The sequence below is a fragment of the Hyaena hyaena genome, unplaced genomic scaffold, assembly GCF_003009895.1.
Source record: "Hyaena hyaena isolate Hyena2069 unplaced genomic scaffold, ASM300989v1 scaffold_469, whole genome shotgun sequence".
NCBI lineage: Eukaryota > Metazoa > Chordata > Mammalia > Carnivora > Hyaenidae > Hyaena > Hyaena hyaena.
This window is the reverse complement of record NW_024081103.1, coordinates 987289-1010998: the sequence shown is the minus strand read 5'-3', so window position 1 is coordinate 1010998 and position 23710 is coordinate 987289. Positions and strand designations below refer to the sequence as shown.

The following is a 23710-nucleotide window of genomic DNA, read 5'->3' as shown; positions in this document are numbered from 1 at the left end:
GAACATGTGCAAAGGAAGGACCACAACACAAGAGGACAGCAAGGAGGCCAGTGTGGCTGAAGCAGACAGACAGCAAGGAGGAATATGAAGCTTTGAAGCGCTTCCACACAATGTGAAATAATTTGGCCTTTATCCTGAGAACAATGCTTTAAAGAAGGAGGAGACAAGACCAGATGCATGGATCACAGTCGATGCCTGTAGACCAGTTAGAAGTTCCTGCACTGCTGGAGACAGGAAACGAGGGCAGCATGGACCATTTAAAAAGAGAGATTTAAAAATAGTATCGGCAAGATTTGGGGAAAGATTTGAAAGAGGGATTAAAGAAAAAAGAGTATAAAGATGATTCCCAGGTTTTTGGCTAGATTGAATAGGGATTATGGTGCCATTTACTGAAACAGGAAGCGCCAAAAGAAGACCAGGAAGGCTATGAAGAAGGTTGTAGAAATGTGGAGGGTGAGGCGCCTCAGAGACATCTAGATGGGCAGGTATTATGGCCTGGCTGAACACATACATCTGTGCAGCTCTCCCTTTCAATGGTGACTGAGGTTCTGGTCTAGGTGAGAATTGCATGAGCACTCCAAGTCTAAACAAAAGTGAATGGCTGGGTAGCTTCCCCAACTAGCATAGACGTGTAATCATAAAAAAAAAAAAATAATAATTAACAATATACCTTTATAATTTATATTCCTGTGGAAAGAAACAAGACCTCTCATCTCCATCAAAACGCTGGTTTTTAGAATGCCACTTTTAATATTTATAAGTTCCTTAGGCAGAACTGTCTCTTGATGTTTTTATTTTTTTTATTTTTTTATTTCTAGGAGAGAGAGAGGCAGCATGAGCAGGGGAGGGTCAGAGAGAGAGGGAGACACAGACTGAAACAGGCTCCAGGCTCTGAGCTGGCAGTCAGCACAGAGCCCGACGCGGGGCTTGAACCCATGAACCGCGAGATCATGACTTAAGCGAAAGTCGGACGCTTAACCGACTAAGCCACCCAGGCGCCCCTTCTTCTTCTTCCTCTTTTTTTTTTTTTTTTTTATTTCTAGGAGAGAGAGAGACAGCGTGAGCAGAACTCTCTCTTAATAGTAAAGCATACTGTTGTGATAAATACAATCTTTACAAATTTGACTTCAATGAATCAAAGACAAAAACAGAACTAATTTTATACTTTGGGCAGGGATTTGTTTCACCTTCGTATGTTGACTTTGACTCAAACTCTTCTCACGAATTGATCAAAATGTTCATCTCTGTATGTTTAAGTCTGTTGTATCTGATTCTTCATCATCTAGAACCTTGCCAACTAGCTGTTTGTATGTGAACAGTAACTACAAATTTCTATCTCCAGCTGAAGATAAAGCTGTACATTATTGGCTCATACACGCACATAAGAAGTGATATAACTCGGGGCGCCTGGGTGGCTGAGTCGGTTAAGCGTCCGACTTCGGCTCAGGTCATGATCACACGATTTGTGGGTTCGAGCCCCACGTCAGGCTCTATGCTGATGGCTAGCTCACATCCTGGAGTCTGCTTCAGATTCTGTATCTCCCTCTCTCTCTGACCCTCCCCTGTTATGTCTGTCTGTCTGTCTCTCTCTCAGAAATAAATAAAAAACATTAAAAAAAAAATAAAAAAAAGAAATGATATAACTCATTACACTTTTATCTTATATTTTAAAGGGAAAGCCTGTTAGAAATAGCTTCTGCTTAGCAAGCTTGGCTGGAAATATGGATTCAAGTAATCTTAAATTGTAGGTACTGATTAGGTCAAGTGAACATACTACAACTGTCAAGTTAGTGTAAACATACACTAGCAAATATATAAGCCTCTTCTAAAAAGTTTGTGGCCATGTAATTGAAAATATCCATTACATGATCAATCTTAAAAAAAAAAAAGGGTTACTATTTTTTATTTAGGTTGTCTTAACTGAAACCAAATTTAGATGTTCATTAATAAAGGTGTAAACCTAAAAGTTAACACATTAAAAAAAAAATGAACTGACATAGAGCCATCTCCCCATTCCATTTACACAGATTTATGTTACCTGGATGGTATTTCCAATAGGAGCCCCTGGGGCACCTTCAATATTGGGCTTTGAGAAAGGTGGCATGCCTGGTTGACCAAGGGGTTGCTGTATGCCATGGAAGGTCTGGCCACCTGGAAGATGTGGCTGTGGAAATGAAGCTTGGCTTGACAGCGGTACAGGAGCTGAAGGTTGTTGCTGCAGCATCTGTGACTGGGGGTCACCCAAAGGGTTCATGATTGGTGATGTGATGGGAACAGGAGGCATAAAGTTTTCAGGTATCTTTTAAAAGATAGAAATAAAAGACATCAAGCATAAGAAAAAAGATATTTCTTCACATTTAAATAAGGTTAAAAATGTTTTTAAATAGAATACTTTTTTCAAATGAAGTTTTATGCAGAATTCTACAGTAAAACATAAAAGTTGAGCTAATTTGTCTCAGACGGGTGGAGAACTCAAAACTGGACTTCTCATTTCCCCTTTGCCTTCCACACTTACCCTCATATTGGGAACCAACACCTGGTGTTTTTGAAAGAGGATCTCATAGTCTAGAGAATTATATCTAGCAATAGTAGAGTCAGATAATGTGTATTTAATGTGACCAGGATGTAATATCCTTTCCTAGATCACTAAGTAGATATTAATTGTCAATTCAATCATATTAAAAGTAGGTTAAATTAAATCCCCGATTATTACTAACCTAAAGTTTGGGGGCTTTTTTTGCTCATTTAGTGCCTCCCAATTTTACTGTCATGACCTCTCCTTACTATATTTGAGGAAAGGACATCACCAAGAGTTTTAAAAAAAAGGTAGAAATGTTTGGAGAGAAGGAAGACAAGAAGAATCTTATCTTCTGCTCTAACGGTGTCAACGGTTACTGACATTTAAACAATAGTCAGATACAAGGTTATTTCTTCATTCATACTGTATGTGATAGACAAAAATAGTCCAAAATATAATTACCAAATTCATGACTATTGTTGGAACCCTAAAAGACATAAAAATCACTGGAAAATTTTGTTTCCTATTCTTTGAAAGAAACCTGTTAGAAATTTACATCTTTTCTTCTTCTTTTTTAAATGTTTACGTATCTATTTTTGGGAGAGAGAGAGATAGAGAACACAAGCAAGGGAGGGGCAAAGAGAGGGAGACACAGAATATGAAGCAGGTGCTCTGAGCTATCAGCGCAGAGCCTGGCACTGGGTTCAAACTCACAAACCGCGAGATCATGACCTGAGCTAAGGTCAGACACTTAACTGATTGAGCCACCCAGGCACCCCTATATCTTCTCTTCTAAAGGGAGTTAAATTCATACCACTGTACTGTTTTTAACTTTTTTTCCTTCCCTTCATGGAGAAGATGCAAGTTGAAATGCACTTTAAACCTATCAGTCAGTAAGCTTTGCCTTTAAAAGGATCAGTAAAGGATGGTGTGTTCCAGGTGGCTACATGATTAAAGAACATCTGTAGGCAACTGGATAGATATCTTTTTCTGGTACCTTCTTCTTCTTGGGTACTCTGTTCAAAGCTGGAGGATCATTCCAACCATTCTGAGGACCTATAACAGATAATAAAGAGCAATTTCCTTTAGAATTCTGAAAAGAGGAAAACTAAATTGTATCCATCGTACAGTACCTTCAAAATCTGCCTTAGCTAAGCTGAGGATAACTATCACAAAAGTTTTACCAGCTCAACTGTGGGGATCACTCTGTAGCCCTTGACTCACAAACTCATTCCTTCAAATAGTGACAAGGTGTTGGCTTAGTAGGCAAGATAACTTGACATTATTTCCATTGAAAGTGAAAGAGCTGACCTAAATTTAGGGATGGTGAAGTGTTTATGTCTATGATGGTTATGTCTCTGAAGGCTGGTGTATAACCTTCAAAGATCAGTTAAGAAATTATCTTCTAATAAAGAAAAAATAAATCACCTAAGTCTGCTAAAAAAAAAAAAAAAAAAAAAAACCCCAACAAAACACCTTGATGTATTGAGCATATCAAAAAGAGTAAAAATAACAATCTCCTACTTCCCAAGAGAGTCATTCAATATAAGCAACTGAACATAAGCAAATTATCCACGTGGCAGGAAAGTGTTAAAAAAATACAGGTTCCAACTATACAACACAGGCAATTTTCATCATCTTTCCCTTCAGAGTTACTTATAAGGTATAAAAAAGCATTCAAATATCTGTGATAAGATTTTTTTTAATGCCACACACAAAAAAATTCCACATTGGCAGCAAATATAAAATTAAACTGTCAACTCTAATCCCCCCCCCCAACAAATCTTCATCTCAAAGTGAAAACCAGACATCAGTAGCAGAATTCATTAAGTATCTTAATGCCAGTATCTTTAAAAAAAAACATGCCAGAAATAAAGATAATTTTGAAATCAAAATATAATCATTTTACATTTCATTGAATTTTGTGTATGTGTATATGTAAAGACCAAAAATTACTCCTCTTTTAACAAATTAAACATTCTTTCAGTATTTTACCTTTTATTCTATTGATATCCATGATACGAAATCACAACAAAATTTAGACGAAAGAACCTGTGATTCATTCATAATGTCACAGAAACTTTTTAAAAAATAGTACCTTCTAACCAGCATATACTCATTTCCCTTGATTTTTTAAAAACTTTATTTAATTTTTAAATTTATTTCACCCAATGCGTAAAATTCACGGCCCCTGAGCCAGCCAGCCAGGTGCCCCTCAATTGCCTTGATTCTAAAAATGGAATTTTCAACAGGTTTATGGGGAGACAAAATGCCAAAAGAGCCTCAAAACACTGAAGAGCTAATCAAAAAACATTAACCTACATGCTGCTATCTGCTTAACAAAGTTTTAAAGTTCTGGGCATGTACAGAGAATCATTCAAATCTCTCTCATCACTTTCTAATCATACTCATAGCTAAGACCATTTTGATGTAGTCATTGTCTTTATGATTATATAAAATAGACGACTTTAATGATTTAAAGCTATTGTGTCACCATGTTAATCCAATCAACTCTTAAGATTTGATTTGATTAAGAATCCAAATTTAAAAATGATACTGATCAGATTCAGAATATCATCAAACTTTGAGGTTCACATGCATTATTGTGAATGTCCATTCATTAACTGTATTTAATGATTGAAAATTTTCCAAAGGTACATTTTATAACTGATTCACCTTCCAACATAGGTGCCTGGTCTTGCATAGACTGATCTTCTGCAGACAAAATGTAAAAGTCACTTAAACAGTATTATCATCAAAAACATTCTAAACTCATTTTGTAATTGCTTCTTCTCCCTCCATCAAGCCAAAAAAGAAAAAAAAAAACTAATTTTTTAAAGGAAAAAACCTCTTTTTAATCAAGTCACATGAAATGTCTTTTGTCTAATTAAAAAAGTAATCAGCTTTTGGGTAAACTGAATTCATTTAGGTTGTGTCACATCCAATTAACTCTTAAACATTACTTTTTTCTCTTCCTGTGCCACGTGTCTCTTCTAAGAAAAAACTTTTCCTGCCTACTTAAAATAATGTCCCTGTTTGCATGGATTTTTCCTGATCAATAATATCAAGGGGGGGGGCGGGAGAGCATTTGGTACTATTTAAAGCTGTGAATTAAAATCAGCTGAGGATTTTGTTAAACTGCAGCTTCTAATTCAAACTAAGTATAGGGAAAGGACCGAGATTCTGTTGTTTCAGCTGGCTCCCAGTAATGCCAATGCTGCTGGTCAAAGCCCTCTTTTAGTGGGGATTTAAAGAAAAATGGGAGGCTTTCTACACCATCCTGCAGACTTTCAGCCCTGCACTTGTTAAAGATGAGAATGTCAGACAGTCTTAACAAGGTAATACCACTTTACTGCTAGACTTAGGAGGCAACAGGGGTCTGCAGCCTGACGAATTGTAATTTCATGTAATTCACATCACACCATGATATGAGTATAAATAAGAACAGGCTCAGTAAACATAACCATCCCATATTGTCTTTTCTGTAAGAATATATGGATTTGTAGACTGTTTAGCACAGGTCTTTCAGAAACCACTACATCTCTTAACTGAAGTTTCTGGCAGTGGACAAGAGGGTAAAAAGGCTGGAAACTAACAGAGCAATGCCAAAATTATTAGATATTCAGGGTCAGGCCAGGCCCACCCTCAAATCTAAAGTATGCAGTGGACGGCCATTATATGCATATATAACTGATGGAAATCCAACTCTCTTCCTTTATGGATACAGAAACCAAGATAATACAGCAATTAATGAGTTCAATTCGGTTTGAGCTCTACTGAAGCGGACATGCCTGAGAAACTGTGAGGTGGAGAGGTAATCCCATAGCTTGAAATCTGTGTGGAGTTTTGAACAGACAATTTCCATACAATATGGCTCCTATATGCAAACCAACAGCTTCAATGGCTTACATGAAGAAACAAGTGATTAGGGATTTCCTATTTTTTATAAGTGATTTCCTATTTTTGCCTTACATGATGACTTTATAACTCCCTGTGCAAGATATAACCTCCTAGAACGGCAGTCAGTGAATCCCTGGGAGTCACTGTGCGCACATTACTACTGAGGGCTGACCTGGCCTGCAACTACCAATGTATTCTCTAGCACAAGACTTCCACTTGTGGGCTGAGAGGGCCTGGATATTATAAGCCTGAGGTACCAGAAATACCCTGGCCATGACCCTTTATTTTTTCTTTCACAAAGTAGTTTCAACAACATGCCTTTCTCTCCTGCTCCATGAGAGGCAGGAGGAGATGATAGCAGTTTCCCCTCTAATCTCTTATGGCAGTGACTTAAGCTCTGGCTATTGAAGCCTGGGAGGATATCTTGAGATTTCAAAAACTATAAGCACAAGTGGAGCAAGTTCATATAACCCTTTCGTAAAATGACTCCCAAATTTATGATGAAATCAAATCAAATTCAAAGTAGGAATGACACTTAATCAAAATTACAAACAAAAAGACTTGCAGCAGAAGCAGACAACCAGTGGACTAGCTCACATAACTTGAGGGTGGAGAATGCCTTGTTGAATAGAAAGTAACAACTGTACAATAACCAAAGTTCTCCTGCGAAGTATATTCCTGGCTCCTCCCAATCTCAAACCATGTGATATATTTAGCCATTTTTATTTCAGCCCAGATAATCCTTGTTCAAATCTCTTATCAATTTAATGCAGTTTTGTCTCAGCTATAAATTCAAACCCTTTTCAATTTTTTCAAGTCTTTAAATTGACTATTTAACTATGACTTTTTAAAAACACAACTAAACTGATCTCTATAAATACTCTTTAATAGCACCATTAGATAAAGCAAGCTACATGAACAAAATACATATCTCTAGGAAACAGTATCATGGAGGTTCATTATAGATGTGCAAAATGATACTGCTGGCCAACATTTTAAAAAAAATCAACACAGAATAGTTATTAAAAATAAATCAATACAGCATAGTCTAATCATAGACATAATTTACCATAATACTATAAAGAGAATCTTTTTTACTCTTTCAAAAACTATAAAATGAAGAAAAATCTCTTTTTAAAACATGGCATGACTTTAAAGGCATGAAAAAAATGGTTCATGTGTACTATTAAGAAAAAATCTAAGATGTGAAATTGTGTGTGTATGTATGGGTATTATGATCTCAATTCTTTAAAAATACATGCACACAAGATACTACTCATTAGAATGGCTAGAATTAGGAAAAAAAAAAAACCCAGAAAACAAGTGTCACTGTAGATGTGGAAAATAGTATAATGGTTCCTCAAAAAATTAAATACTGAATATTGAATTTGATCCAGCAATCCCATTTCGGGGTTTTATCCTAAAGAACTGAAAGCAAAGACTTGAACAGATATGTGTATACCTGTGTTCAAGTAGCATTATTCACAATAGCTAAAATGCCCACGTGCAAATAAATGGATGAACAAAATGTGCAATATACATACAGTGAAATATTATTCAGCCTTAAATAGTAAGGAAATTCTGACACATGAATCTTGGAGGGTGTGAAAGAGCCAGTCACAACAGGACAAATACTGTATGATTCTACTTATATGAGGTACATAAAGTAGTCAAATACAGAGACGGAGAGAACAGTGGTTACCTGGGGCTGGGGGAAATGGAGCTATTTAATGCGTACATAGTTCCAGTGTAAGATGATGAAAAACTTCTGGGGACAGATAAGTGGCCATGGTTTTTCAGCAATGTAAATGTACTTAATGTCACTGAACTACACACTTAAAAATGGTTAAAATGGTAAATTTTATGTTAGTATATTTACCACATTAAAAATATTTTTAATAGATGCATACATACACACATGTATGTATATATGTGTATGAAGGGAATAAATAAACCTGTATTATCAGTGGTAATATCTGGGTGGTAGAATTATAGATAATTTATATTTTATTCTTTATACTATTTGGAGTCTTTGAAAATCCTGCAGTGAAAAATTAATAAAAATCAAGGCAAAACTAATTTAAAATTTGAATATGGCATGGTACTGGAGACCCTTATTCACCTTAGCATAGGCTTAGTTCTCCAGTATTTTGCGGGAAGGAAGAGGGAACTACATCGTCCCACATACAGGGGTGCAGCTGCATACCAGCCTTACTTGATACATCTTTACTCCCACTTCTCACTGGGACCCTTCTTAGGTATTCTTGCAGAAGGATAATTTGCTATGCACTTGCTAAGATACTTTTCAGTGGATTCTTTATTAGTGCCAATGGTATGAAGACTTTTGGCTAGAAGACAATTTGAGACAGACAAAATAGAGCATCCTTCTTAACTTTCCATTTCCCCTATAAGCCTAGCATGCCACATTAAAAAGGTCATGAAATTGAAAATTTAAAAAAATTTTTCAGAACACTGTTCTGTGAAAATATGTAACATTATGCCCCTTCACGACTTCTATGTGACAAAGCACAAGACTATATACCTAAATTAAATTTTCCACTGTTTAACAAAATCAATGTTTACTCAAAAGCAGTTTTATAATAGCTTGAAGGACATTTTATCAGCAAATAATTTTTGAGTAAAATTCGGAGGCCTTCATATTTGAAAGTGCTCTCCCTTAGTAATAAGCACAGGTTAACTCAGGAGGTGGAAAAAGTGACAGCCAGGATCCTAATTATCCTAGAGAGTAAAACAGAGGAAACTTCCTGCTTTGTGTGTTGCTACCACTGAAATGACACTGTTCTATCCTAACAGAGGCTGTTACTTTATACTTGGAACTGAGAGGGGCCTATTTTCCTTTCCTCTGATTCTGCCATGATGCCCACAGTCTATTCTGCAGGGCCGCCTCCACAGTACCACGATGACCATGCCTTTGAGCACTTCAAACTCCTTCATGAAACTTTCTGCTTACTGTATGAACTATCAACTTCTTACCCTGGCATTTAAGGCTTTCCAAAATCTGGGCCAGATATAAATGTTATGTTCCAACTTAGAACAAAACTATGTGGTGTTCACTAGAAATGTACTGTTCTCTTCTGTCTCTCTACCTCTGCCTGGAATAATTCTGATTATAGACCAAACGAGCACTCATTAAGAATTTACTGAATGTTCTGATATTTACAACACTGGTTTCTTTGAGCCTCAGGCATAATTTTGAGGTTCACTAACAGTTACAGGCCTTGTGAACCCTGGTGTCTGTCATGAATTATCCACTGGACAAATGCAGTTTCCAAGTCCCACAGAAAACCACGATATGATAAGACACATAAGAAAGAAAATTTTCATTCACAATTATTTGCACACTGTAAACAAAATTTTTAGGAAATCAAAAAATAAAATATGGTAAAGTTGTAATTATTAATTAAAATACAGGGGACTATTAATAGGCAAGAGCTAACAAAGCAGCTGGCTTAGTACATGCTGAATACTGAAAAATGTTTGCTTCTTCCTATTAGTCACTGTTTCTCAGCCAGGTTAGAACATTCTGTTACTTTGTATACAAGCAAAGACTTTATCTCAAGGCCAAATACACTTTTGCTTAAGGAGAAAAAAAACACTCATGCAAATATTTAACTCAGATGATGAAATAAAATGCCTAAAACAGTGTTGTTATAGGGTTTTTGCTAATTCTAACACTGACAACTATTTCTATCACTTCTATCAGGACTAGACCATCTGGTAAAGAAGAATGAACTCAGGCTTTATAGACTGAGACCTGGGTTTGTATCTCAACTTAGAGACTATCATCATGCAACCGTGAGTTTAACTCCGAGGAAACCAAGTTTCCTCAAGTAAATTAAAAAAATATTTATTTCTGTTTCTCATGGCTCTGAGAATAAGAAAATATATGGCAAATGATGGTACATGTCCAATGTATGTTCAGTAAATGATAATTCACCTCCCTATTTCCCTGCACCACTTTAAAGTGGGGATTTTTCTGCAACTCATCTTTCAATCAAGAACTCTATTATCAACTATTCAGAATAGATACTGTCTTCCCTCACTGAGGTTTTAGAAGGTAATTTTTTGAACTCTACAACTGAATTAACACTCCTCTCTAAAATATCAGCCTATTTAACTATTTATATTGGAAGTTATAGAAATTTCATTTGTACAGTAAAGGGAAATACAGAGAGGTGTGTGTGTGTGTGTGTGTGTGTGTGTGTGTGTGTGAGATTTTGGTGGACTTTATATATCTGAGGAGAAAGGAGATAGGTATATAATTCTGCATTCATGAGACCTTGGTAGAAAAGAATATTTTTTCAATAGATCCTATTTTATGACAAATGTTTTCGGTAATTACAGCTACTGCTTAAATGAAAAAAATATATATACCGGACTCTCCAGGAGCAACTCAAGTATTAGGAGCAAAGCAAGATTCATTCACCTCTTTGCCCCTTTAGTTCAAAAACATCAGTTATAATCTAAACGGGAAACTATTTTCAAATAAGAAAAGGCACAGAGCTCTAATTTTGAGTCAGGTTTTGTGTAATCACAGCTAATTTTACAGTCACTGTCTCCAAATGCTTTAATGTATTAATGCATTCAATCTTCTTTATAAGATGATGAGTAGATATTATTATTATTCTGAGGAAATGGAGGCTTGAAGAAGTTTAAGTAACTTCCCCAAAGCTGGGGTACAAACCCAGGATGCCGAATTCCAAAGCTTACATTCTTAACCAGTATGGTTAGTGGTTCTTAACCCTGATTCATCAATCCCTATTTATAACACATGCTTTTGAGGCCCCTTTTGCTGGTCCAAAATGAAAACCAGATAATATAACCTACCCATAAAAATCAATGTAATGCTCTAATTGTAATATGAGATAAGAATTTAGAAAACATGTCTTTCAGCATAATAATAATTTAAGATTATGATTTTAATTAGAAAATTTTAGGCACAACTACACTATTTGACCGACTATCTACCTATCTATCTAATCCTTGAAATTCCTAAAAGATCTGAGGGTGTTGCTGCCCTAATGAAGAATCGCTGCACTACTGTCCATGGACTTTCTACTCTTTCTGCTCTCTCATTAGAGATCCTCTCTGTCAGAGCTGTGCTCTCTCACTTTTTTCCTTTACATAAGCATACCAAGATCCCTCATCTTTATAAATAAACCTAACTATAAAATTATGTACAATCTCATTAAGACCCTATACTGTTTAATCTCCATGAATGGGTTTAAGGCACAAATAATTTTAAAAATGGGAAACTTCTCCATAAGAACAAACTTTTGCTCTAAAGAAATTAGTGTCAATTAAATCTAGTTCCACACACCACTTATCTTGCCAATTAATTTCTTATCACTTACTTTATGTTCAGTGGCAGATTATACACTATCACCCTTTTGAAGCGCTAAAGTTTTCCTCATTTAGCAACTACAGTTCATTATGGGACGATCACACTTTTAGAAATAGTTTTAGAATTTGTTATAAAAACTCAATCAATAAAACTCCAATAACTTGGTTTACAAAGAGTCCAAAATAACTCCCCTCCATCCGCCCACGTGTTCATGAAAAAATAAAGGAGGGAGCCAAACCAAATCCCTTTCAAGCGCAGACCTGTTCTTTGCGACGCAGGCAGCTCACTGGCAGCAGGCAGTGTACCTGTTGTTCCAGGAGGCAGTGCGTAAGCTGAAGACGATGGTGGAGCTCCTGGTCCGCCATGCTGGAAGGAAGCTCCAGAGGAAGGGGGAGGAGGGAAAGAAGCAGCAGAGCTGGAGGTAGATGGAGAGGCCTGGTGCTGTGTTGCATACAGCTGAGACTGCCCAGAATAGGAAGAAGCAGAAGACATGTAAGGGGTGTTAGGGTAAGCGTTGGAAGCAGAAGGAGCAACGGGCTGCTGAGGTCGATACATTGTTGACCCCCCTGTTCCGAAGGAATACTGCTGGGCTGGTTGATAAGCTACACCAAGGAGAAGAAACAGAAATTTTAATTAGTTAAAGTTTGTTGACAGCAACAAAAAGCCAAAGTTATCTCATTCTATGGAAATTATTTTTCTCATTATTCTTATATCAGTAAGCTACAACCAAATATTAACACTTATATGTTACACTTTCAATGACTTGGATACCCTTAAATATACTAAAGGTCATTGGGTCCAATATGTGAAATACGCCATCTCCAGACTGCTTATGGCTATGGAAAATTTTCAATCTCCAAACCCAAAAATCGAAAGACCTTTTCTGAGACTTCCTGTGCCTGAGAAAAGACTGCAGTGACACCGACCAGCCACCAGATGGAACCACGCAGGAATTACACATCCAAAGCACTCCCCGTTACAATAAATTACAGGGACCCTGGTGGCGGCTCAACATCTCCATCTCCTCCATTGTAAGCATTGTAGGGTAAGTGCCATTGTTTTGAATCAAATACCTTCTCCAGCATCTAGTAAAATAGTCAGCTACCCAAATTGTGATTTTTTGAGCTTAGTTCCAGATTAATAGCCAACTCTCTTAAGATCCCTGATAAAACAATTACTATATAGTATTTCATTTGCTATACACAGTTGTTTAGTAAGCATTCAGGCAGCCAACTAATGTTTTGATGCAAAGACCTGAGCCCAGATTAGAGAATATTACCACATTCATCATGACCCGGGGTAGGGATGGACCTCTACAGAGTGAATCTACTAGAACTGTACCTGTTCTACTCTGAAGACAGCATTTTCACAAGTGAAAAATTGTGTCAAATCTGTATTCATGTTAACTAAGAATATCTATTTTAGCATAGAACATGCTAATTAAAATTAGTTCTTACTAGACAGTGGCCTCTTGCTTTTTTAATAGTTGTTTAGTCATATAATTTTCCCCTTGGAGATTTTTTTCTCTTCATGTAAATAAGAGAAAAATAGGGGTGATAGCACTTTATAAGTGCAAGTATTTTCTAAAAAACAAAAGCCAATGGTGGGTACATGTTATTACCATGCATTTGTCAAAATCCATTGAATGCTCAACACCAAGAGAGAACCCTAAAGTAAACTATGGACTTTGGGAGAGGATGGTGTGTCAGTGCAGATTCATTTACTGGGACAAATGTTCCAGTGAGGGGCAGGCTGTTGATGGCGGAGCAGGCTGTACCTGGCGGCAGGGAGAGTACTGGAACTTGCTGTACTCTCCACTCAAATCTGCTATCTAAACTGCTCTAAAAAATAAAGTTTATTTCTTAAAAAGGTAAAATAAGTGGAAAACAACAACAAATGTCCCTGGGAGCCATTTTTCCAAAAATGGTTTGTGTCATCTTGCTGAAAGGAAAGAATATATAACCAAATCACCTCAAAAATTGTTTCTTAATACCAAAATTGAGGGACAATTCACTGTCCTCAGTAATTGCTCAGGAACAGGAGTCAACGGTTCTGAATGGACTGACAGGGGAGCTGTTTCTTAGCATGCGCATTAGGGCTGCCTCTGACGGAAGCTATGTTTCTCTCTCTCAAGTACTATGCAGTTCTTTCTTTACTTGTTAAAACTGATTTGACCATGGGTTTGGAGCTTTGTGGTATTTACATTGGGTACGACATGCTGTTGTGCAAGGACTTCAGGGTCGCGCTACTTACGCTGTGACTGCGGATAAGGTGGTACCTGGGTGTGCATGTGACCCGGAGACGTGGGAAGCTGAGCTGTGGTCGCATTTGGATTAACATTTCCATGCATTATGAAACCTGGAGGTGGTGCATTTTCTCCCTAAGAAATAAGAATATGATAAAAAGGAGGATTACAATCGGAAACAATAACCTTCCCAGATGGATTTATAATCTCTGAAATGGGTTGTTTATTTTGTTAAGCTTTACTGTATAAGAAACACTGCATTTTGCACATTCTGTCTTCTTTAGAACACATTTTCTGAGCAACAAATTCTAAGTGATTTAAAGATCAGACAGGTCTAAAGTATTAAGCACAATACATGGCAACATACGCTAATAACTTCATAAAACAGTGTCAATTATATTTATGATAAGTCACCAGGATTTTCCACCTCTACTAAATTCCATCCACATTTTGGAAATGTAAGTATAAATGCCACAAGGGAACTTTCATTTCTCTTCAATTTCTGCAATGCTCAAAAACAAACAGGAAAGAAAAAAGAAAATCTTCAGTGAAATCAGATTTAAACCACTGTTAGAACTTCAGATCGTATTTTTCTAGGTGAGGTCCATTTAGAACTGCAAAAGGAGAGGGAGAAGAAAATAAACTAATTGTCCCAAAAACGTCTTCTTGTATCCTAAAGCATTAAAATGCAATAAGCAGGCGGATAGATGGGGGAGGGGAAATTAAGGAAAGGGCAGTAGAGAATATTTAACTATATATATTTAGGCGAGCAGAATTCTGCTCAAAGATGAATAATGAAGGATATACCTGTGTGTCAGAGGGAGAGGCTGCAGGTGGATGGCTGGGAAGGGCGGTAGGAGTTTTGTTACTCCAGGTAGTGACAGTAGGGGCAATTCTAACCTGAATTGAACAAAGAAATACCAATCACAGAAAATAAAAAATAAAAATGTTAAAAGAAGAAAAAAAAAAACCCAGAAGGCATTAAAAGCCAGATGCAAAGCAAAAAAATAAGAGTAGCAAGATAAAATATGTTAGTCAGGCAACTGCTTTGAAGGTAGCTGGGATTCCAAAAGAAAAACACATTCACAACAAAACAGGGAGAGGGAGGCAGTAGAAAAATCAACAGAAAAACCTAAATCAAAGCATAAAAAACAATGGCATTCAAGTGTCAAGAATAAGGGGAAAGGCTAGTTCCTATAAGTAGGTAAGGAAAGAAGCTACTGGGAGAAAAAAGGTAATTGAGTAGAAAAGTGATTTTGAAGCATTAATAGTATTCATGCTGCTATAGATCTGTAAGCATATTGCTATAAGTTCCCTTTTCTGGATCTTATTAGAGCTGCAAAAATTGTATTAGTCCCATATGAGGCTTAGGAAACACACAATCAGAGAATATTAGAGATCAACCAGTCTAATCCCCACCCATGACCACTGAGAAAACCAATGCCCAGAGAGACAGAGGGGCTTCCTGAGGTCCATACAACTAGCTGGTGACAGAGCGAGGACTGAACCCAGGTCTCCTGATGCCCAGGCCAGTGTTTGCTATACTACACCACGCTGCTTACTTACCCTGGAGTCCTAAGATTTAAGAAAAAAATTTTTAAGCTACCAAAATCATTCTGGTCAAGTAAATCTTCAGAGAAACTCCAAGTGGAAGTGGAACTCCTACTAATCTGGCCTCCCTCTCACCCCTTTACTCTTGCCTGTAAACATTCCTTTAAAACCACAAGCCACTGTCCTCATCTGGCACATGATAAGCTTTAAACAAGAAAATCATTGGTTGTGGTGTCTGGGTGGCTCAGTCAGTTAAACATCTGACTCTTGATTTCAGCTCAGGTCATGATCTCACAGTTGTGGGATCGAGCCCCACGTTTGGCTCTGCACCGGGCATGGCTTGAAATTCTCTCTCCCTCTCTCTCTGCCCGTCTCCTGCTCCCATGTGCACACATTCTCCCTCTCTCTCTCTCCCTCTCTCTCTCAAAATAAGTAAACATTAAAAAAAAAAAGAAAATCACTGCTTAATTTCTCAATGTTTTTCTTTTGTTAAAATATTAGACTGCTAAGTCAAAGTATAACCGAAGTCTTTCAATGTTTTTACATCTTCCCAGAAAGACGGATAAACTCAAGGACATAAAGAGGAATATTCTCTTTTCCTAACGTAGAGAATGTCTCACTTCAGTACCCTCCAAGACAGTGTGATTGAACAAAAGATGCTTGGGAGTTCTAATATCAAGTTTGCCATTAAGTAGTCAGGTGATACTAAGAAATTCAAGCTCTAAGTCTTAAAACTCTGGCTTGTCACTTGACATCTCTGCCTGTTAGTTCTTCCAGCCATTGCCTGCTTTGCCCTACCTATGTCATAGACTTTTCTAAAACTAGTAACATCTTCATACTAGTGGGAAACTTGATCTGATTTGTTTACCAATATATCAACAAATAGAATAAGATAGGCACTCGTATAAGCTCTCAGTAAATAATGATCAAATAAAGAAAAAATAAAACAAAATGGAGAATACTCTAGAATAGTTAAATCCAAATGTGATCTATTCCTGATTAAGTATTAATCAAAAGTACAACAGACAAAAGAGCACATTTCCATGATTTTATATTTACCTTTGCTGCGATAAATTATAAAAAAGACCTTGTCAATTCTATCAGTAATCTGTTGTATTTTAAAATGGGCAGAGTATCTGCTAACTTTGTTATCAATCAAGACCATTTATTACTTATGAAAATGTACTTTTCGTTTAAGAACATGAAGGTTATCTGCAGGTCCGGAAATATAAGTTTCTGTATGAAATAGTAAAAAAACAGTAAAATGCCACATTTTATGCCACTAAATGTTTTAATTTACTTACTTAAAAATATTTAATTATCTTTATAGTCCTATGATCTACAACTTCATACACCTTTGGTCATTCGCTAATATCCAAGTTATCCAAAAAAAAGTATGTTCTGAATACTTCATTGTGTTGTGTTGCTACAGAAGACACAGTAAACCTGTAATAATGATTCAGCATAAAATACTCACAATAAGAATAAACCTTTTTAAAAAATATTTCATAGTATTAACCAAATCACCCACAAAATTATTCCCACTACTTTACTTACAGTTTGTTAGATGAATCAAATTGAAGCAGTTTCAAGAGCAGATGTACATGTGTACGGGTAATCTGAATGACGGGGAAATACATAATCTCCCCAGAGAGCTTAAATTAATTTATGTCTAAAATATAATCTGTTTGACCAGATTAAAGTGATTTAAAAAAAAAAAAAAAAAAAAAAAAAAAAAAAACCAGGGGCACCTGGCTGGCTCAGCTGGAAGAGCATGCGACTCTAGATCTCGGAGTTGTAGGTTCGAGCCCCACCCATGTTCAGTGCAGAGATTACTTAAAAAAAAAAAAAAAAAAAAAAAAAGCAGACCAGGGGCACCTGGCTGGCTCAGCTGGAAGAGCATGCGACTCTAGATCTCGGAGTTGTAGGTTCGAGCCCCACCCATGTTCAGTGCAGAGATTACTTAAAGAAATAAAAAACTTAAAAATAAATAAATAAAAATAAAAAGAAACAGACCATAAGTATCACTTTCAAGACTATAAAAACTATTAAAACAATACGTTGTCTAGTTTTATCATAGCAGATTCAGGTCTCTTACCCAACACAATTTGAATAGAAATACATAAATGTTCCTACTTAATCTGGACCGTATCACTCACATGGGGATAATATTGCTGAGCTGGAGCTCTCGGCATCTGTGTGTGGCCAGCCACTGGTCCAGGCCTGCCCTTAGGCAGCTGCTGCCTCTCATAAGGCATTTTAGGTGATTCCTGTCCTGGTACAGGCTGTCCTTGCGCTCTACAAAGTCTGTCACGAAGCTGCACAATATTTGGCTACAACGAACAATGGAAGAAAATACAGCAGAATGTTAAAATTCACTGAACTATATGACAGCATGTTGCTTTTCTTAAAGTAAGCTTCGTCGGTCTTATGCTCCTTGTCCATATGCTGTCTCCTATATAATATAAAAGACCCTGACACAAGAGGGTTTAACATCATGGCTTCTAATACTCAAGGCTCATACCAAAGGCCCATGATATATCATTGAACTGAGGCAAGGATCTGAATTATGCCTACCACACAGTAGTATGTAAGATCAGTGTCACTCATCATCTCTGTTCTTTTGTTATTTTCTTACAGTCGAGTAATGCTCACAAATCACAAAAGTAGTTAAAAAAATACAACTTCATTTCTTTATAGGGAAAAAAGGTCCCCAAAAGAATCAATTGCTAATGATGTGATGGGAAAAAATGATGATTTAAGAAAGAAAGGAAAATTAATTAAAAAAAAAAAGAAAGAGAGATGTTGGAAATAAAAGAGTACGATGTCACACTCATGGTAGCTTATACAGGTCTACAATTATACAGATCTACAATAAGTATGAGTTGACCACATACATGTTCTAGGTATTAACAAACAACAACAAAAAGGAAATATTAAAATATTTCAGCAAGAACCGATCTTAGTAACTTTAAAAGTCCTACGTTTTTACAAATTCACTAAAAGTTTAAAGCTGTCATTTAAACTCTTAGGTATACTTTAGTGCCTATTAGGGAGGAAGACCAAATACTATAACGATACCACAGTCTCAGGACATATTCCCCAGAAAATACTAAGGGTCTACTGAGATATACAGAAGGCAGCAACTTCAAAATTGTTTATTTTTACATAAAGAATGTTCTTTAAAAGTCCAAAGGAAAGAATAATGAAGATAATATGAAGAATAATATATAGAAAATGCATGTGGTTGGGGCGCCTGGGTGGCTCAGTCGGTTCATTATCTGACTTCGGTTCAGGTCATGATCTCTCTGTTCATGAGTTCAAGCCCTGTGTCAGGCTCTATGCTGACAATGCAGAGCCTGCTTGGGATTCTCTTTCTCACTCTCTCTCTGCTCCTCTCCTGCTTACGTGCATGCATGTGTTCTCTCTCAAAGTAAATAAACTTTTAAAAAAATTTAAAAAAGAAAAAGAAAATGTATGTGGTTATAAATGGTATTGAAAATAAAGAGTTTAATACTGAGGCTAGAAGACCTAAAGGTCTTAGATTAAGTTAGTCTTAAAGGGTCTTATAACTCAATATTAAAGGGGTGTTTAAAAAGTCATAAAATAATTATGCCAAGGTCTTCATAAAGTCTGTTTCTATTCCATCTAATATTCTCATAGATAAAATACAAAGATATGACATGTAAATGTGTTTCAAAACCAACTACAGAGTTATACCTCCATAATGCTGGAACACAGATTTCGGTATTTTTACTCAATGAAACTACTCAATGAAATTTATTGATAACTCCCTAGAACAGACAAAATATTGAAAACATTTAACAAAAAAAAAATCCATCAAAAACAAAATAAAGTCGGGCGCCTGGGTGGCTTAGTCGGTTAAGCGTCCGACTTTCGCTTAGGTCATGATCTCGCGGTTCGTGGGTTCGAGCCCCGCGTCGGGCTCTGTGCTGACTGCCAGCTCAGAGCCTGGAGCCTGTTTCAGAGTCTGTCACTCCCTCTCTCTCTGACCCTCCCCTGCTCACGCTGTCTCTCTCTCTCTCTCTCTCTCTCTCTCCTAGAAATAAATAAAACATAAAAAAAATTAAAAAAAAAACAAAAAACAAAATAAAGTATATAATAAAAAGTATAGATACAAGAAAATATCTTCAAGGCTCAAAATTAAACTCTGTCAGACACACAATATAAACATCCTACTTGTGGAAAACTATTCTCAAACCTCACCTTGATTGCCACCCATGCTCCATTATTAAATTTAGGCTGCCCTCTTCTGTGCTTCCACTGCACTACTGCGTCTTATCACAGTATGTATCACTTTTGGAATCCTATGTTTACTTGTCTATAGTCAGCTTGAGTTTGGAAAACTAACTTAGGAAAAGAATTCTGGCAATCGTGTCCATCACAGTATAGTCAGTCACTTACTTAATCCACTGCACTGAAAAAGCCCGTTTTAATGCATACCAAGTAAGAAATAAGAAATGTAATTCTTCCTGCCTTGAGTACTCTAAAAATATACTTGTCCACAGACAATATCAGACTGAAATGGTACACAGAATGAATTTCTTCACTAATATCTATGTCTGGGGTGGCATTTGTGGGAATTTTAAAACGACAACCCCAATTACTTAAGTATTAATATTTATAGCTTTCTAACACAGAAGATTCCTACAAAGAACCACGTACAAAGAATCAGCATTGGTCTCAAGAAATTAGAAGTTGGTCCTTTTCCATTTTTCTCCTCAAATACTATGCCCATTAATATAAAGGGATCTATTGTACTACAAGAGCACCCTATCTCTCCAATACCGTCTGGGTACACCTGAAATGATCCTTGAATAACTGTCAGTAACGGCCACTTATGGTCAGATGACAGAAATTTAACTGTTCCAAAACATTCTACTTACCGATATGCTTCTGTTTAATACTGAGTGCTACCTACAGGACTCACCTTACTCACACATTAAAAGAAGAAACATGGTCAATTCTAATTACCTGGTTGGTGTTTTCGGGAAGAAAAGCCAAGGCTGCAGCAATACTGCCTTGGGCTGCCAACAAATTAGCATACTGACTCATCTTCTCAGCCAAAAGAACTCCTACAGTGTTGGTGTCCATGGTTTGGGTGAGTTGTACAGCTTTCCGCAGGATGACAACTTTCTCAATAAGATCCTAAGTGAGGACAAGAAGGGAGAGGGAGGGGGAAGCAAACAAAATTACCAAGATATGTATGCAAGAGAGCCGGAATAAAGAGTTACTACGATTTCTAAAACCCACTAAAAGTACATCTTATTATCCTCTCTCTTAAAAACTTCTGCAATGGCTGACCACCATTTAGGTAAAGTGAAAAAGGAGGAAGAAGGTATCTTACTCATGGTTAGGGCACAGGTTATTTCCTTCTCTTAAATATCCTTAAACTGCCAGGTACTTGTCTTGTGACCCTAAAGCAGGCAAGCATCCAAAATGAAAGTGATTGGCAGACAGATGTCCAAAGGCAGAAACCAGGTTCCAGCAGGTATAAAAGGAACTATGACTGAAATCATCATACTACCTGTTCTATAAAAAACACTACTACTACGAAGTCACCTCCAGTGAGCTTACTATTTTAACCCCAAGATTTTCATGTTGCTCTTCAATACCAATCATTTCAACAATGGAAAGCCTCAAGTATAAAGCACAAGAATATCCTACCCATCTGCCCTTCAAAGATACACAGATCCAGAAGTGTAAAACAAGTGTGCTTTCTCTCAAAAGCACTTAGAAGGAAAACAGTGATTTCCTACCAGATTTTCAGTTTTAATAAAGTGATCTTTTTTTAAATATTTTTTAATGTTTATTTTTGAGAGAGAGAGAGAGACAGAGCATGAGTGGGGGAGGGGTAGAGAGAGAGGGAGACACAGAATCTGAAGCAGGCTCTAAGCTCCGAGCTATCAGCACAGAGCCGGAAGTGGGGCTCGAACTCATGAGCCATGAGACCATGACCCGAGCTGAAGTCGGATGCTTAACCAACTGAGCCACCCAGGTGCCCCAATAAAATGATCTTTAAAGTTACAACTCGGAGTGTTGGGGTAAAGGAGGGGTAAAGTATGAGATGATGGGATAGTAAAATGGAGTTGCAACTGTTTGTGAAATCAAGGTTGTGATCTGGTAGTTTACTGGGGGAAGCAGGTGGCAAGAGCGTGAAAACAGTCCTGGAGTGCCTTGTGCTTCTCTCCCTGCCTCTGGCAACCCTATCTGCCTTGGGCAAGGAAAGAAGCAGTGTGGGATAAGGACCTCTCTTACCTACACCTAAGTTTTCACAAAGGTGAAATGAACTTCTGGAACAAATCAATTTCTAGACTAGGAGGGTGAAAGATAACACTAGAAAGTAAGCACCTTTTGTTTCACAGATACGAACCTGAAGGGACAAAGGATTGCTTCCATCTTGAGCTTTAGTCCAACATGCAACTAGTTTCTCTACATTCCCTGCGCAGATATAGCAGAGACATGCCTGAGTCTGCAGGACGCTATCACCTTCATTTTCAAGCCTGGTTCCCAAAAGATCTATAGATCAAGAGGAAAACAAAGTTAAGATTACACTCAAGGCAAACTGTACACGAAGTTCTAAGTAGGCCATTAATATTTTCAGAAGTATGAATTAAACTTCACAACCAACGGGTAGCAGATAGAAACAAAATCACTGTTATGTAAATGCCCAGTAAATTATTTCTTTATTAAATGAATGGAAGTGCATGACAAATTGTATATAATAAATGACCTCTCAAGAGTCTATATACCTAGTTGCAGAATGAATTTCCATTAATTACATTAAAAAATAATAAATGGAAAGAACATTTGAACAGAAAAATCCTAATGAACATTTAACTCCATTTCAACATAACAGATATTTGTGTAAAGAGTAGACTAAAATATGGCATATTTGGAATGAAGATCAATGGTAGGTAGGACTACGATAAATTACTTATGATAATAAAGTTAATATAACTTTCATAGTCTCATAATACTTCCAGTGTAGCCAATGGTTGGTTCTTCTGATACTAGCTGTCTGAAGCTGTTATTACTAGTAAGGAGTATCATTCCTTAGCCACCAGTCAAGTCAAGGCCTTTAATAGTAATTTATAATATCTAATCAAATGTTATAATTACTAATTTATAAGCTAGTATTTATTAAGAGAAAAAATGATTATGTGTCATTTTACATACAATAGACTAACTAAGGCTTGGAAAGTAATCTTTCCTCAGTCATACAACTAGTAAATGGCGGAGGAAACATTCTAGATCTGGTCTACTGGGAGCCAAAATCGTTAAGAAGTATTACTAAAAATAATGACGAGGTATGGAGAAGTAATGTAGTTAATGACTCTGAGAAAAGTATTTAAACGAGAACTTTTTCTTATCTATGATTCGCTGGTTTGCAAACATTTCCAATAATATCTATTAAGTTTATTTAAAATATACGATGCCATATACATTATACAAATATAAGGCTCATTTTCTTACCACAAAGGGCTGAAAACTCATCTGGTTTAGCATAAGTCAATACTGCAGCTAAAGCCTCTCTCCAATTTTTAAGGTCACAAGACTCAACAATTTCTTTCCAGTTCTTCATCACCACTGCAGTAATTAGCTTAAGAAAGGGAAATAATAAATGGAGAATTAAAAACCTTTGGTATATTAGTAAAAATGAACTCTAGCTAATCATATCTTTTAAATCTACTATTTATAGTATTTCATGCAGAATAAAGCAGCAGCAAGGTGAAGAATACCCTTGAACCAACTGACATAAAAGATGGTTATTATTTTTCCTCAAAAAAACAAACAAACAAACAAAAAACCCAAACAAGCCCTATCACACAAACATATTTTATAAGTATGCTGAGAAGGAGGGGAGTCAGGCTGGCTCAGTCAGAGGAGTATGTGACTTTTTTTTTTTTTTAAATATTTTTATTTATTTCTAGGAGAGAGAGAGACAGCGTGAGCAGGGAAGGGTCAGAGAGAGAGGGAGACACAGACTCCGAAACAGGCTCCAACCCCACGGGGGTTGAACCCACGAACCGCGAGATCATGACCTAAGCGAAAGTCGGACGCTTAACCGACTAAGCCACCCAGGCGCCCCAGGAGTATGTGACTCTTG

General features: G+C 36.9%; 1 protein-coding gene across 11 annotated transcripts in view; it reads right to left on the bottom strand.

The window, feature by feature from the left end:
• SEC31A (SEC31 homolog A, COPII coat complex component) overlaps nucleotides 1-23710 on the bottom strand; it is a 73380-nt gene that overhangs the window by 8044 nt on the left and 41626 nt on the right. For 7 of the 11 annotated variants that reach the window (XM_039253947.1, XM_039253954.1, XM_039253951.1 and 4 more), the window contains 8 exons: nucleotides 23077-23203; nucleotides 21974-22119; nucleotides 20575-20748; nucleotides 17739-17912; nucleotides 14037-14163; nucleotides 12044-12385; nucleotides 3516-3574; nucleotides 2039-2299 (listed from right to left, as the gene is read on the bottom strand). In XM_039253947.1, the coding sequence (XP_039109878.1) occupies nucleotides 2039-2299; nucleotides 3516-3574; nucleotides 12044-12385; nucleotides 14037-14163; nucleotides 17739-17912; nucleotides 20575-20748; nucleotides 21974-22119; nucleotides 23077-23203 (1410 nt within the window). The remainder of the gene's footprint in view (nucleotides 1-2038; nucleotides 2300-3515; nucleotides 3575-12043; nucleotides 12386-14036; nucleotides 14164-17738; nucleotides 17913-20574; nucleotides 20749-21973; nucleotides 22120-23076; nucleotides 23204-23710) is intronic. The other 4 variants (XM_039253952.1, XM_039253956.1, XM_039253957.1 and 1 more) reach the window with 2 other exon arrangements.